The sequence below is a fragment of the Scyliorhinus canicula genome, chromosome 5 (assembly GCF_902713615.1).
Source record: "Scyliorhinus canicula chromosome 5, sScyCan1.1, whole genome shotgun sequence".
Lineage (NCBI taxonomy): Eukaryota > Metazoa > Chordata > Chondrichthyes > Carcharhiniformes > Scyliorhinidae > Scyliorhinus > Scyliorhinus canicula.
This window is the reverse complement of record NC_052150.1, coordinates 17,061,225-17,077,451: the sequence shown is the minus strand read 5'-3', so window position 1 is coordinate 17,077,451 and position 16,227 is coordinate 17,061,225. Positions and strand designations below refer to the sequence as shown.

General features: G+C 45.7%; 1 protein-coding gene across 3 annotated transcripts in view; it reads right to left on the bottom strand.

Annotated features, from left to right (window-relative positions):
• Positions 1-1,706: 1,706 nt before the first annotated feature.
• The window catches only part of si:dkey-154p10.3 (oocyte zinc finger protein XlCOF6), a 43,329-nt gene continuing 28,808 nt past the window's right edge, over positions 1,707-16,227 (bottom strand). For all 3 annotated transcript variants that reach the window (XM_038796654.1, XM_038796656.1, XM_038796655.1), the window contains one exon: positions 1,707-4,992. In XM_038796654.1, the coding sequence (XP_038652582.1) occupies positions 4,755-4,992 (238 nt within the window). In that variant the 3' untranslated portion in view covers positions 1,707-4,754. The remainder of the gene's footprint in view (positions 4,993-16,227) is intronic.

Genomic DNA, 16,227 nt, shown 5'->3' with positions numbered 1-16,227 from the left:
GCTATGGTGTAATAATGCATATATCAAATAGAAATATTGTGCTATCCGAGATTTTTGGAACCCACTTTATTGATCGGTAGAAATCAATTTCACACAGATTGTTAGCCAGATCAACCCATTAACCTCCTAATGTCCTATTCAACAGAAAATAAACAAATACAGCTGCAAGTCTGCACGAGGACTGCTGATCAATTAGCATGATGAACTGCCCTGACTTCAAACACAAACACCGCTGATACTGTGCAATTAATGGGTAACTGGAACACAACATTGCCTATTAAAACCTGAGCCACACTGTGACCTGCTGGTTACAGCTATTACTTCAGAAACCAGATGCTCACATATTTAAGTTCCAAGGGTTTCCAATAATCACAGGCTAAACTAGTCTATTTCTTAGCTTTGCTACCATCGTGGGGATCCAAACTAGACAGGGCAAGGGGTGATGGGGAAGAAAAGACAGAAAACAGAGGGAGCAGGGTGTCAGTCTGGCCACCTTAGCCATGGAGAAGAAGAGTAGAGGAATTTTTCCCCCCAGTGTGCCGAACAATATTAATACCTCACTCAATACCCAAGAGACCTGGTCACTTGTTTGATAGCCATTTGTATGGAGCTTGCTCTGCACAAATTGGCGGCCACGTTTCCTACATTACAAAACTGACTGTCTTTCAATAATAGTACAATAATCACGACAACATTCTTTGAAATAACCCAAGATTGTGAAAGCTGCTAAGTACATTTTCCATTCCTGAAGCAACAAATCAAAGATGGACAATATACGTGGCTTTCCTCACGTTGGTCACAAGAACAAAATAAACCGCCGTCTCAGCTGAGATCAACCTGTTCAGCAAAAGCTAAGTACCGAATGTGGGGCCTTCATATCACTCTAGCTTCATATTACACCCAGCAATGTAAGAACATAGAACATAGAACAGTACAGCACAGAACAGGCCCTTCGGCCCTCGATGTTGTGCCGAGCAATGATCACCCTACTTAAACCCACGTAACCCGTATACCCGTAACCCAACAATCCCCCCATTAACCTTACACTACGGGCAATTTAGGATGGCCAATCCACCTAACCCGCACATCTTTGGACTGTGGGAGGAAACCGGAGCACCCGGAGGAAACCCACGCACACACGGGGAGGACGTGCAGACTCCACACAGACAGTGACCCAGCTGGGAATCGAACCTGGGACCCTGGAGCTGTGAAGCATTGATGCTAACCACCATGCTACCGTTTTATACAAAGCATTTAATGCACACAGAATATATTTTGAAAGATCTTAAATAGTTATAGCAAAGGTCACTGCTGATCATTTTTCCATCTTTGTATAAAATATATTCCAAACCAATGCCTCAATACACCAAGTGATGTGACATTTTTAAAAAATAAATTGAGTACCCAATTATTTTTTTTTCAATTAAGTGGTAATTTAGTGTTGCCAATCCACCTACTCTGCACATCTTTGGGTTGTGGGAGTGAAACTCACGCAGACACGGGGAGAATGTGCAAACTCCACACGGACAGTGACCCAGGGCCGGGATCAAACCCAGTCCTCGGCGCTGTGGGCATCAGTGCTAACCACTGTGCCACCGTGCCGCCCCCGTGATGTGCCATTTACCCCAAATCCTGGATAGCTCCAGATTCTAGCTCTCCCAGCTGCTGAGTTAATGGAGCGGCTGGAGGCTGACTTGAGGGACAGATTTTTTTTTTTTAAAAAGCACCAGGTTCCCCAGATGGCTCAATGGTGAATTCACTGCCTGATGTGCTATCTAGCCACAGAGATCAGAAAGGGCACAGGGGAAAAGCACATTAAGCCAGTTCAGCATGTTCGCAAGGTCACTGGGATACATTTGGTGACCCACGAAATGTCAGTCATGTGGAGACCACCATATCTTTGCTTTCTTAGCGCTGTCAACTACGCATTGAGGGCAGAGGGAATTACAATAAAGCAAGAGACCGGAGTAGTTTCAGAAATCAGAAAGAATAAAGGAGCTGGGTGTTAGCCAGGTTCATGGACATTGGACGGGGGGGACGGGGATATGTTGAGTCTTTTAGTATTCCAAAAAAGATGTTGGAATCAGCAAATTAGTATGCAAATGTAATATCCCTTCAGAATACTGAATGCAGTCTTACAGAACTGTTGAAAGCCAAGTTCCAACAAAACAAACCTCCACAAACACATGAAACATTTCCAAAAAATTTAAAAAGCCAAGGGAAACTGCAATGGTTTCATCGAGCGGTTCTCAGGGTCGCACTAAGAGTTAGTGATTTAAATCAGGCCGCTGTATCATTTGGCATTGGAGTTTTACATTTCTCTGCCTGAATTGAAGCAGCAGGACAAACACCAATTCACGCCCCGACCTGCAACTCCACTGGACCCAATTGGCACATTTCTTCTGTTACCACATCACGGTGTGCCTCTCTGGATTGCAAGTGAAATATTAATGAGCAACTGTACTGCAGGTTGTTCATCTTTGGCAACATGACCCTGGCTTCACGTTGAGCTCAAATATTTCAACACCACTTCTGCAATCAAATTGTGTCCTATACTTCATCTATATGCATGGTATTCCAACAAACTTAAAGGAACTGACACTGCAATTAATCCATGCGAATCAATACAATGGTCATATCATTATGCATTTTCCTTATAGAATAGAGATATTGGAAGTTGCTTTTGACACTATTTACAGGCGTATTCTCTTAAAGTATGTGAAATGCAATTTTTTTAATGGGCTGGTGCCAAGTTTAAAATTACAGAAAAAGAGCAAGAACTTGCATTTTATATAGCAGTTTTCACAACGGCAGCATGCCCCAAAGTGCCCTTCACAGCCAATGAGGTACTCTTGAAGTATAGCCACAGTTGTAACGAAGGGAAATGCAATGGCCAATCCTAGAAACAGCTGTGAGATTAAAGACCGGGGCTGCAATTTTCCCAAAATTGCACAGAGTGTTGGATCAGGCAAGAAAAGCGATGTGAAACTTGCCTGCTTCACAGGCGCTGTTTCTCACCTGAGTAAGCGGCACTCTGCGCAATTTCATATCGCCGGCGAGGATCTCACAACCAGCTTTTGGGTGGGGTGGGGCATGCCAGCAAAGCGGGGATACTGAGATTGGGGCACCCTGATCTCAAAGTTAAAATCAAGGCCTCCCCTCACCCCAACAGACATCAGGAAAACCCCTCAACCCTACTCGCAAAAGGGGAATCACCAACCCACTACCCCCACTCACAAGTGGAGGAGGGGAGGCCCCCCCCCCCCTTCCAGAGCTCCCCGCATGCGTCCTCTTGGCAGTGTTCATTAGAATCCCAGGGGCCGTAGACAGCCTTGTCCGTCAATGCCCCCACCCCGGCGTGGTCATCATGGCAGGTTTTCATTTCTGAAATCCAGTAGCGATTCGCACCAGTGTGACGTCACGGTCGGACCTATTATAATAATTGGAAATGGGCAGCTGTTGCCACAGTGGTTAGCGCTGCTGCCTCACGGTGCTGAGGACCCGGGTTCGATCCCGGCCCCGGGTCACTGTCCGTGTGCATTTAGCACATTCTCACAATGTCTGTGTGGATCTCACCCCCACAACCCAAAGATGTGCAGGGTAGGTGGATAAGCCATGTTAAATTGCCCCTTAATGGAAAAAAAAGTGCATGGAAATCAGATTTATGCCCTCTCTGGGCACAAATCTGATTACCTTCTGAGCTGGGGCTGTGGGGAAGATTTCAAACTGAGATATTGCCGGCGCAAATCCCCTTTTTGGTTGCTCGCGAGATTTAGTGGTCATCACGGGATTTTAACCCGCGGCTAACAGGGCCACTAGATCGTGGCCCAGATATCAATTTTACCAAAGTTGGTTGAGGATTTAATCAGTGGGCTACCAATGAGTCACGGCTAACACAATCAAACCAAGTGCTCGAATAACGTTGCCAAATACGATTTCTAGGCTGTTGTTCCTTCAGGAAAAATTGCATTACTACTACCTCACTGTCTACTGCTTTGTAACTTTAAGTGTCAGTATTAGTCTGTTTTTAATTAGCAGCTTCACTGCATTTGTTGAGAATTTTGGATAACAATATAAAAATCTCAATGCAATTTTGCTGCAAGCAACCAGCTAGTCACTTGCAGGCTGTGTGGTGATAGAAACATTTCAGAGTTCTGAATGATGCAATAGTGGAAACTCAAAACTAACAGTTGGACCATCAGAATATGTGACAGAAACCAAACGTGGCAGAAAAGCTGAAGTAAAAGCCAAACTTGCTTTTATCCACCTCTTTTTTTTTAGAAGCATGTGTTCCCGTTCGGGAACACTGTTTAGTAACAATATACTAGAAGTATACAGCAGTGATATAATTTTTGTTAAGAGACATCTTCATTCTCTGGTTTGTACATATTTAATTTCTTTGGGTCAGCCTTGCTGCAAACACAGTTAACATTAAATGAATCCCACCACTTAAACTCTCCCTTGAAAAATAAATAAGCAGGGGGTGGCACTGGGGTTGAGCATGCTCGATTGTGAAAGGTCCAAATGGCTGGAAAACAGAGACACTATTTTCTCACAGTCCAGTGGCACATTCTAACTTTGACATACCAAAGCGTCTTTCAGAATGCTAACAATCTTGGAACATACTCCACGCCACCAGTGAGTTTAGTCATTGCTGCCAGCTCCTCCAGTATCCAGATAATAGCAGCTGGTCCAGCTGACCCAGCTTTTCTTTTTAGACTCTCAAGCTTCCAGATGTACGATCTCACAGTTTCTTACGATTCGCCAGTTTGCAGGATGTCAGGGGCTCCCACAAAACATTCTGTTGTAAATGGCTCCACTCCAGAAGTCGTTTGAACACTCCTTAAAGATTCTTCCATCCCATTCTGGTGTTTCTTCAGATGTTTTTGCAAAAGCTGCTTGTCGGGAGAGGAGTAGATGCATAAGTGACACCCAAATGTCTCACCCGTGTGATGCCTGCGCACATGAAGGTCCAGGCTCTTCTTCTGAATGCTGCACAACAGAGGAGAGAATTGAAACAAATTAAATGTATGAATTCAATTAATCTTTGTGTTGCGTCATTTATATTATTCAGAGGCACTTTGGACCGAAGCAATTCAATTTTGCCTGCTCTCTCTAACCCCTCCCAAAACAACTGCTTTATTCTAATCCCATTTTCTAGCACTTGGCCCATAGCCTGATATGCCTTGGCATTGCAAGTGCATATCTAAATACTTCTTAAATGCTATGAGGGTCTGTGCCTCCACCACCCTTTCAGGCAGGGAGTTCCAGACTCCCACTACCCTCTGGGTGAAAAGGTTTTCCTCCCATCAATTCATTTAAAAAAAAAAAAATTTATAGTACCCAATTCATTTTTTTTTCCAATTAAGGGACAATTTAACGTGGCCAATCCACCTACCCTGCACATCTTTGTGTTGTGGGGGCAAAACCCACACAGACACGGGGAGAATGTGCAAACTCCAGACGGAAAGTGAGCCAGAGCCGGGATCGAACCTGGGACCTTGGCGCCGTGAGACTGCAGTGCTAACCACTGTGCCACCGTGCTGCCCTTCTTCCCATCAATTCTAAACTTTCTTCCCTTACCTTAAATCTATGCCCCCTGGCTATTGATCCCTCCACCAAGGGGAAAAGTTATTTCCCGTCTACTCTATCTATGCCCCTCAGAATTTTATACATCTCCATCACATCCCCCCCTCAGTCTCCCCTGCTCCAAGGAAAACAACCCGTCTATCTAATCTCTCCTCATAGCTACAACTCTCCAGCCAAGGCAACATCCTGGTAAATCTCCTCTCTCTCCTCACCCTTTCCATTCTACCAGATCCCTCCTATAATATGGGGCTGGTTTAGCACAGGGCTAAATAGGTGGCTTTTAAAGCAGACCAAGGCAGGCCAGCATCGTGGGTTCAATTCCCGTACCAGCCTCCCCGAACAGGTACCGGAATGTGGCGACTAGGGGCTTTTCACAGTAACTTCATTTGAAGCCTCCTTATGACAATAAGCGCTTTTCATTTCATTTTCATATGTATTCCTTAACTGCACACAATTGCTCTAGCTGTGGCCTAACCAACATTTTTCAGCATAACCTCCTGCTCTTACACTCTTATGCCTTGGCTAATAAAGGCAAGTATACCATATGCCTAACCACTGTATTCTGCTACATTAAGGGACCAGTGTACTCAGTGCTCACCAAGGTCCCTCTGATACTTGGTGCCTCCCAGGATCCTGCCGTTTATCATGTATTCCCCTTGCCTTGTTTGTCCTGCCCAAGTGCATCAGCTCACACTTATCCGGACTGAATCCCATTTGCCACTGATCAGCCCCTCTGACCAGCCCGTCTATACCCTCCCATAATCTGAAGCTATCTCCTCTTCACTATTTACCACCCACCAATTTTCATATCATCCGCGAACTTACTGATCAACCCTCCTACATTCACATCTAAATCATTTATATAATCCACAAACAGCAAAGACCCCAACACTGATCCCTGTGGGACCCCACTGAACACACGCTTCTAGTCAGCAAAACACCCCTCAACTACCATCCTCTGCTTCCTGCCACTCAGCCAATTCTGGATCCAAATTTCCTTGGATCCCGCGGGCTCTTAGCTTCACTATCAGTTTCCCATGTGGGACCTTATCAAAAGCCTTGCTGAAGTCCAAGTAGATACATCAAATGCATTGTCCTTATCTACACACCTGGTCACCTCTTCAAAAAATTCAATTGGTCAGACATGATCAGGCATAACAAAACCATGCTGACTGTTCTTGATTAATCCCTGCCTCTCCAAATGCAGATTCATTCTGTCTCTCAGAATTTCTTCCAATATTTTCCCCACCACTGAGGTTAGACTGACGGGCCTGTAGTTTCCTGGTTTATCCCTTCCTCCCTTCTTGAATAATGGCACCACATTGGACAATTAGGACAAATGTCAGAGGTAGGTTCTTTACTCAGAGAGTAGTAAGGGCGTGGAATAACCTGCCTGCAACAGTAGTGGACTCGCCAACATTAAGGGCATTTAAATGGTCATTGGATACATATGGATGATAAGGGAATAGTGTAGATGGGCTTTAGATTGGTTTCACAGGTCGGTGCAACATCAAGGGCCGAAGGGCCTGTACTGCGCTGTAATGTTCTATTGACTATCCTCCAGTCCTCCGGCACCTCTCCTGGCCAGAGAGGAATTGAAAATTATTGCCAGTGGCCCTGCTATTTCCTTCCTTACCTCACTCAACAGCTTGCGATACATTTCACCTGGCCCTGGAGATTTCACTGCTTTTAAACATAAGACTACTCAGAACCTCCTCTCTATGTTCATTTCTTTAATTTAGTCACCGTCCTTCTCCCTGATTACCACTGTAGTCTTTAATGGGCCCTCCTCTTTCTCCAGTTATCCTTTTACCCTTAATGTACTTGTAAAACAAAACTTATAATTTTCCTTTATTTTACCTGTCAGTATCTTTTCAAGTTCTCTTTTGGTTCTTCCAATTTCCTTGCACATTCTATATGTCTCTCGATTTGAGCCTTCGATATCAGTCATAAGCCTCCCTTTTTCTCCTTATCCAATTCTGCAGAACCCTCTATTTCTAGGGTTCACTGCACTTGTTGGTCCCACCCTTTTTCTTAACTGAAACACATCGGTCCTGTACTATTCCTATTTCCTTCATGAAGGCATCTGCTCCTGCTCCCAGTCCACTCTGAACAAATCATATCTGATCTCATTAAAAATCGGACTTCCCCTAGTTTATAACTTTGATTTCAGGTCCATCCTTATCCTTTAACAATCTCAAGTCTAATGGAGTTATGATCGCTGACTGCAATATACTCCCCCACTGATATTTCAACCATTTGCCCGGCTTCGTTACCGAAAATTGAGTCCAGGACAGTCTCCTCTCTTCTAGGAACTTCTAAGTGTTGCCTTAAAAATTTCTCCTGGATGCATAAGAATTTCCCTCTCTCCAAACCTTTCACACTATGGCTACCTCAGTTAATGTAGGGAAATTGAAACCTCCCACTATCACTACCCTATTACTTTTGCACTTCTCTGATATTTGACTGCATATCTGCTCTTCTATTTCTCTCAATGTGACTGCTTCTTTTGGGATTTAAAAAAAAAATTTCAATTAAGGGGCAATTTAGTGTGGCCAATCCACCCACCCGTCACAACTTTTGGGTTGTAGGGGTGAGACCCACGCAGACACGGGGAAAATGTGCAAATTCCACACGGACAGTGACCCAGGGCTAGGATCGTACCTGATCCTCTGCGCCGAGGCAGCAATGCTAACCACTGCGCCACCATACTGCCTCTTTTTGTTTTTTAAGTTCTACCCACATGACTTCATTTGAAGAGCCTTTGAGATGTTGTTCCGCCTTAGTGCTGTAATTGATTCGCTAATCAAATCGGTGACCCTCCCTCCTCTTTTACCTCATTCTCCATCTCGCCTGAAGATCCTATATCCTGGAACATTGAGCTGCCAATTAAGCCCCTCTCCCAACCATGCCACATTAACAGCAATGACATCATAACCCCATGTTTTAATTTGTGCCCTCAACTCATCTGCCTCATTCGTCAGACTCCTTGCATTAAAATACCATCTAATCTTGCCAAACTCCCTTGTGACCTACCGGTCTAGAAATTCTCTGCCTTCCTGATTCACTTGATGTCTCTTTTTAATTTTGGCTGTGCATCTCGTCCGGCTGAACCGTCTCTCAGGATCGCACCCCACTGCCAAGTTAGTTTAAACCCTCCTTACAGCACTAGAAAACCTCCTTGCAAGGATGTTAAGTAATGGGTTAAGAGACATTCCAATTAGTTGTCTCATTTATGTTAAGTATCCAACAATTGACACTGATATGTAAAGAGGCTTCAGGTGGCCTTTGTGTCAGGTGATGTGAAGATCGTGTTTTGTGCAGAGTCTGTTGAAGTGAAATAAAAGTGTTTGAGAAAAGGAGAAGAACCTTTGACTCTTTATACAACAGCAGCTAAACGTCTAACAAAGGACACTGGTCCCATTTCAGTTCAGGTGCAACCCACCCACCTTGTACAGGTCCCACTGTCCCCCAAAACAGTCTCCTATGTCCCAGAAATCTAAAACCCTCCCTCCTGCACCATCTCTCCAGCCACGCATTCATCTGGATTAACCTCCTATTTATTTTTTAAAATAGTTTTTATTCTCCTCCTTTTTCACATTTTCTCCCAAATTTACACCCAACAATTAAACAATAATCAGTAACTAATGCAATCTCCATATCAATAACAACGATCCCATCCTCCCACCAAACCCCCAAACGTTAGCCCTCATGTTAACATAAACAAATGACAAAAGGGAATCAGGAATCACCCATAGTCACCATTAACACATACAGTCCCCCAACCCCACTAATGTTCGATGCGATCCAATTCTTGAAAGTGCATAATGAATAACGCCCATGAATTACAGAACCCCTCCATCCTTCCCGTCAGTTCAAATTGGACCTTTTCAAGCGTCAAAAATTCCAGCAGGTCCCCCCGCCATGCCAGGGTGGAGAGGTTGATCTCCATCCCAACAGGATCCGCCTTCGGGTGATCGGGGCGAAGGCTACATCTGCCTCCGCACCGGTTTCCAACCCCAGCTGGTCCGACAACCCGAATATGGTCTCCCGAGGTCCCGGGTCCAGTTTCCCGTGCACCATTATGGATATTACCCTAAACAACTTCTTCCAGGAATCCTCCAGCTTTGGACAGGACCAAAACATATGAACATGGTTTCCGCTCCCTCCCCCTTGCAAATTTCACACACATCTTCTACCCCCTCAAAGAGCCGGCTCATCCTCGCCCTTGTAAGGTGCGCTCTATCTACCACCTTCAGCTGTATCAGCCCCAACCTCGCGCACGAGGTGGAGGCGTTGACCCTCCGGAGCACCTCACAACAGAACCCCTCCTCCATATCCTCTCCCAACTCTTCCTCCCACTTTGCCTTGGTCCCTTCCAGCGGTGCCTTCTCCTCTTCCAAAATAGCCCCGTAAACCGCCAACACTACCCCCTTCTCCAGTCCCCCCCGTCATCAACACCTCCTCCAGCAATGTGGAAGCCGGCTCTACCTGGAAGCTCTGTATCTCCTTTCTGGCAAAATCTCGAACCTGCATGTATCTAAATATTTCCCTCTGCTCCAACCCATACTTCGCTCCCAGCTCCTTCAATCCTGCAAACCGACCCCCAAGAAACAAATCTTTTAGTGTCCCAATTCCTTTCTCCTCCCATCTCCAAAAATTTCTATCCTACTTCCCTGGCTCAAATCTTATGGTTTCCTCGAATTGGCATTTCCCTTGACCCTGACCCGCAACCCAACCTCCTATTTCTATACTTGCGCATGCCCAATTCTTTAAAAGTTCTGATTGGGATTTTGGCAATCTGACTTTCAAGATTCTCTGCTTGATGAAGGAGACCTGTGCAGTTTGTCAATGCAAGAAGAGCCTTAGTGAGCAGGACGGTCAGCCTACAGCAGCTAGAAAATGGTAGCCTGCTGCATTAACTGCTTTGCAGATAACATTAGCTTTTTTTGCTAGTTCTATTTTCTTCCATTGCATAGTTTGTTTGCTATGTGCAATTCCGGAGAAAGTGTTACAACTTCAAACAGTGACAGACCATTGTGATTCAACCAGTCTTATTGCTACATTTAATCATTCCTGCCAAGTGCAAACGCCACAATGGCAAAATATATATTTTGTACAGAAAATCTAAACTGTCAACTGTTCCTTAATATTACTGGCTCAATAACTGTAGAAAGGGTGTTTGGAGTAATTTCTATTTTCTACTATAACAATAAATAAGCATTCTGAATTCCTTTGGGAGGCTGGAAACTGTAAAATATTTAATAGAAAGAAAATTCAACAAACTGATTTTAAAACTCAAACTTTGCAGAGTTAAATTCAAAGAATTCCATTTTGAAATACTTCTGTCTATTAAATTGTCCCTATCGGACCTGGATTCAGAATGAACACCAATTCTTAAGTTCCGATAATTTTCATTATTACATTTCGTTTGACCAGCCACTTTTCGCTTATTTTTTTCTTCTTAATTCTCTGCACCCACTTTTGTCACCGCTGCCCCCCCCCCCCCCCCCCCCCCCCCCCCCCCCCTCCCCAAGCCCCAACCCTGGTAACAAAAGTTAAAGAAAGGTAAGCTTGAAAAGAAGATTACAAAGAAGATCTTGAAAAGAGACACATCCAGTATTTTCTCTCCGTGACGTGATCCATGTTTTTGAGGGAACTGACTGGCCAAGGTCCAAGGGCACAACATTTCAAATACCATGGAAAAATTCACCCTCGCCAGTCAAGATTCTGTCAGTGAGGCTGAAAATGAACAATACTGTTAATCAACAGTGAGCAAAAATCACAAGAGAGTCATTGAAGTAGATTCAGAAGTAACAGGGAAAAAAAACTCATGAGATTCCACGGTTGCTAAGCAACAACATGTCCCCAGTCCACTGCTATTGTCTTTGGGTATATGGTTTGTTTCCCTGTTTTATGAAGGACTGCCTTTATAATATATTAATCTTTTATCAACTCTCTCATTTTGTTAGTGTTTCTGAAATGCATGCATTGAGCGCGGAACATAATATACATCAACCCCCACCATCTCCCAAAAATGGCAAAGGAGAATAGGGGGCACATGTTAAACAAAATGAAAAAGAAGGGAGCAGTGGCAACAATGGAAGGACACAGAGAGAGAGAGAGAGAGAGCGAGAGAGAGAGAGGAAAAGGATAATCAGAAACAAAGGAATAGAGAGTGGTAGGTCTGTGGAATTCATTGCCACAGAGGGCGGTGGAGGCCGGGACGTTGAGTGTCTTTAAGACAGAAATTGATAAATTCTTGATTTCTCGAGGAATTAAGGGCTATGGGGAGAGAGCGGGTAAATGGAGTTGAAATCAACCATGATTGAATGTTGGAGTGGACTCGATGGGCCGAATGGCCTTACTTCCGCTCCTATGTCTTATGGTCTTATGGTCTAATAGGAGAGCAACAGAAACAGTGAGTAAAACACAAGAACGAACAAACACAAGGATAAGCGCGCTGAGGATCCAGGTTCGAATCTCGGCCCTGGGTCACTTTGCGTGCGGAGTTTGCACATTCTCCCCATGTCTGCGTGGGTTTCACCCCCACAACCCAAAGATGTGCAGGGTAGGTGGATTGGCACGCTAAATTGCCCCTTAATTGGAAATAAATAAATAAATTATTGGATACTCTAAATTTAAAAAAAACACCCAGGGTAAGTGTGCAACTTAAATCAGAGTTGACAAATGAGCGAGAGTGAGAAATGGCAAAAGAATGCAGAACTCTACCGCAATAGCAGGCATCGGATTAAAATTCTACATTTCAATGAAAATCCTGGGCATGATCAAATGGCCACGTTGCGCCTGAAAAGCAACGTGCGGGAGACCCTGCTCTTCGAATCTACCCGGCTCGCAATGCCTCACGAGATCTAGCGAGGCGTTCCGATGTGAATCTCGCCCATTGTGGGTGGGATTACGTTTTGACAAATCTGCACATTAGAGCGAGACAGCAAATCTCACTTAAAATGGAGTTTCCCGAGGCCCTGGGATCTATCTCCTTCGTCTCAGTAACCTCGGGCATTCAGTACTGGTCTCCACAAACGAGAACCAGATGGAAAAGCACTCGTGGGAGTTTCCTAGGGGATAAGAGGCCTCCAGGTCCTTATCTTCTGGGCAGTGTGGCACCCTGGCACTGCTGGTGCTACCTGGGTACTGCCAGCTGTTTGGGGCACTGCCAGGGTACTAGGTTGACACTGCCAAGGTGCCAAGCTAGCATTTTCCATGCAGCGGCGATCGGACCGGGGGTGCGCCGCGCAGGTGTTGGGGAGGGGGCCCGGGGACCCTTCCATAGTGAGTTTGGGCTCCAGAGATCGGGACGCTATTCTCGCTTCACTGGGCGAGTGGCGCTCCTCAGTGCAGAGAAGCGTGTGGCCTCGGCTGCGCGTTCCCCACTGAGGTCCCATATCGAACCCGAGTGACGTTATAAAGCGCTGTGTCTCTCGGCGCTGCGAGCTGCGGGAAACATATGGTTAAACGCGCTCGCTGTGGGACTTTGTTCCAATTTAGTTAAATCGTGCCCACAATTTCTCATTTGGTTACAATTTGAAGATTCTTTCCCTGGTGTCAGAAGTAGGAATTCACTTGCTCAGGAAATGGTGTTAAAATAAAAATTAATTAGACTCTATGTGAAAATTAATCTTGGTGCTGACAAATGATATGTGCTAATTGGGTGTATTTGTACATAAATTGTCGAAGGTGGCAGGATGCATGGTTAATAAAGCATCCTAGACTTTATTAATGGAGCAGAGAGTATAAAAACAAGGAAATTATATTAAATTGTATCGAACACTGGTTCAGCCTCAACTGGAATATTGCATCCAGCTCTGGGTGCCACATTGGGGAATGATGTGAAGGTATTAGAGAATGCAGCAAAGATTCACAAGAATGGTTCCACAAATGAGGAATCTTTATAACATAGATAGATGGGGCTATTTTCCTTGGTGAGGAAAAGGTCGAGAGATGATTCAAAATCATCAAGGGTCTGGACAGAGTAGAGAGAGAAAAATTGTTCTCATTGATGGAAGGATCAAGAACATAAGGGCGCAGATTTAAAGCAATTGGCAAAAAACCAATGGAAGTAGATGCCCACACACATGGGCACATGCCACCCCCCACCCCCCCCTAAAAGTGAGGACATCCCACTATGGGGTCCCTGGGAGCTCCACCTCTTCAGCCCCCACCCCCTTACAGATGCCCTCCCCCTCTCCTGGACCCCACCAACCTCTCACCCCCTTACAGATGGATCCCCTCTCCATGACCCCCACCAACCTCCCAGAGGTACCTATTTGCCTGCCCTGACCCTTGGCTGTGCCACCCTGACACCAGGGCATCCTTGCACTGTCACCAACTGGGCAGTGCCAAGGTTCCTGCGGTCCAGGGGGAGGGCCAGGGGTCCACCCTGCCCTATCCCTTGCCAGCCAGGGTCCTCCGATGGCCTGGGAGACCCCCTGGCTGCCGTTCCACATTTGTGTGGACCAGGACTGAACGGCGCCTGGCTGCAGCCTCGCTGGGGAGGCTGGTAGATCCCGGCAGGTTGGTAAATCCCGGGTATGTGTGGCAAGAGAGGTTTAAACCCTATTTTGGTACGTCCCGTTTGGTCACGCCCCTTTTCGGCAGGATTCCGATGCCTCGTGGGACTTGGGTGTATCCTGTGAGGCGTTAAGGTTGTCGGGAAGCCTGTGGGAGGCCTCTCCTGGGATCTACTGGCTGCATTGCGCTCAAGGGTTCGCGTCCTAGGAGAGCCAGTGTGGACACGATGGGGCAAATGGATCTCCTTCAGTGCTGTTACAATTCTGTGATTTTCCAATAAGCTTCTTTCCCTCGAAATAAAGAAACAATTTTGAAACTAATCCCCTCAGAAGTGAAAATAAACTGTTATTGGAAATAGAACTTTCAAAATTGAGAACAGTATTTTTTAGATCTAGGTTTTAGGTTTGTAATGTCAACAGTGGGCCGATGTGTCAGCAGGTATTATAGCTGGGCGGGTACACTACAATTAAGTCAAATGACTGAAAAAACAAAAAAGAAGCCATGAATGCTTTCTAACTTCTAACAATTATGCTGACTATATGGTACCTCCTCTGGCACCCTAACAGTAACTCGCTAACTGGTCACAGACCAAGGTCTAAACATTGTTCTGCACGGATCAATGTCACTCCACACAATGCTACGGAGTAGGTATTTGTGCATAAATTATGAATAGACTCTCAAGAAACAAAAACACAAGTTATACTGCAGGAAAACATTTAAAAGCGTTGTTGATCTAACCAGTTTCCTGCAATTTGTCAATACAGTAACAAAACTCCGCGGAGTCTGGATGCCATGAGGCCTCTTGTTTCTTTGCCGTTTCCTTCCTGCTCTAATGATAATCATGCAACTGCCTGATTTAATTTTCTTTAAGATTTTACTTATCGCATAGAAAGGCAGGTCATTCTCTGAAAGAAAAAAAATACTTCAACTGAAACCAGAAGGGAGGGTAAAGAAAACAGTACTTTTGTTCAGTAATTAAAATGATCCTGCAACGGAGAAGAACGTTCCCTACAGCAACTAGGACGGAGCCCTTCCTGGACCAAAACAAAATTAAACATTTGGGACGGAATTCTCCCATTTTGGGATGAAGTGCAGCTCCAGCGCCGCCTGTCTCGCAGACCAGAACGGCGGGATTCCACACCAGATCCTGTGCTTGGGACCTCATCGATTATGCACAGGCAAGATCCCCTCCCGGTCACCTGGCAAGCCAGCAGCCGATTCATCCACCCGCCCTCAGCTGGCCGGCAGACCCCATAATTAAACACAAGTCCAGCACACTCCTGTCACGCTCTCCAGTCCACCTGTCTTCACCAGACCTGGCAGGATATCTGGAACCCAGAGGGAATAGGCAAGCAGCCTCAGAAAGGCGGCAGCACCGGCTTTCAACACCAGGACCCCTCATTTGGGTAGTCTAAGCCCACCGGCATGTCCTCTACCACAGGGACAGTTCATAGAAGCACAGCAGCATCACCTCTCCAGCCTGGGAGGCCATTACCTAGGAGTTTAGAGTGGCTGTCGCCCGCCCACGTAGCACCATCCAGTGCAAGAAGCAGATGAATGATTGCATCCGCTCTGCCAGCGTAAGGCTTCTCTCAGGTTCCTCCTCTATCAAACTCTTGGCATCATGTACTCAAATGCTACTCTCTTCAAGTATCCCACACATCCATTAGTAGTTACATGTATCAACACTCACCCTCAACAAGACTTTTACAAACCTACCGTCGCATCTGCCTTGTTGCTCCAACTCCAATCTCTGCCCCTTCTGGGTAGGAAACATCACACAGGGAACATGCATTTCACCCAGCCTCTGTTCCATCCCCTCTGATCACATCTCTTTCATTTGTACCCATACAGGCAAAACGTGCGTGCAACAAGTGAGAGCAAGCCCAGACCAGCCTCACCGAGTTCAAGGAGGCTGCTGCAGAGCTCGTCGGCAGGGACTGGGATTGCCCCTGTAACGATGCAGAGCCCGGCCTCCCGCAACAACCATATACGGATCTCAGCTCCATCACTTCACCCAAACAAGCGACCCGAACCAGTCTGCATCCTTAAAACGTACTCCGGAAGTTTGGAAACCGTGGGAATGAGGTTAGAAATCCCAGAATT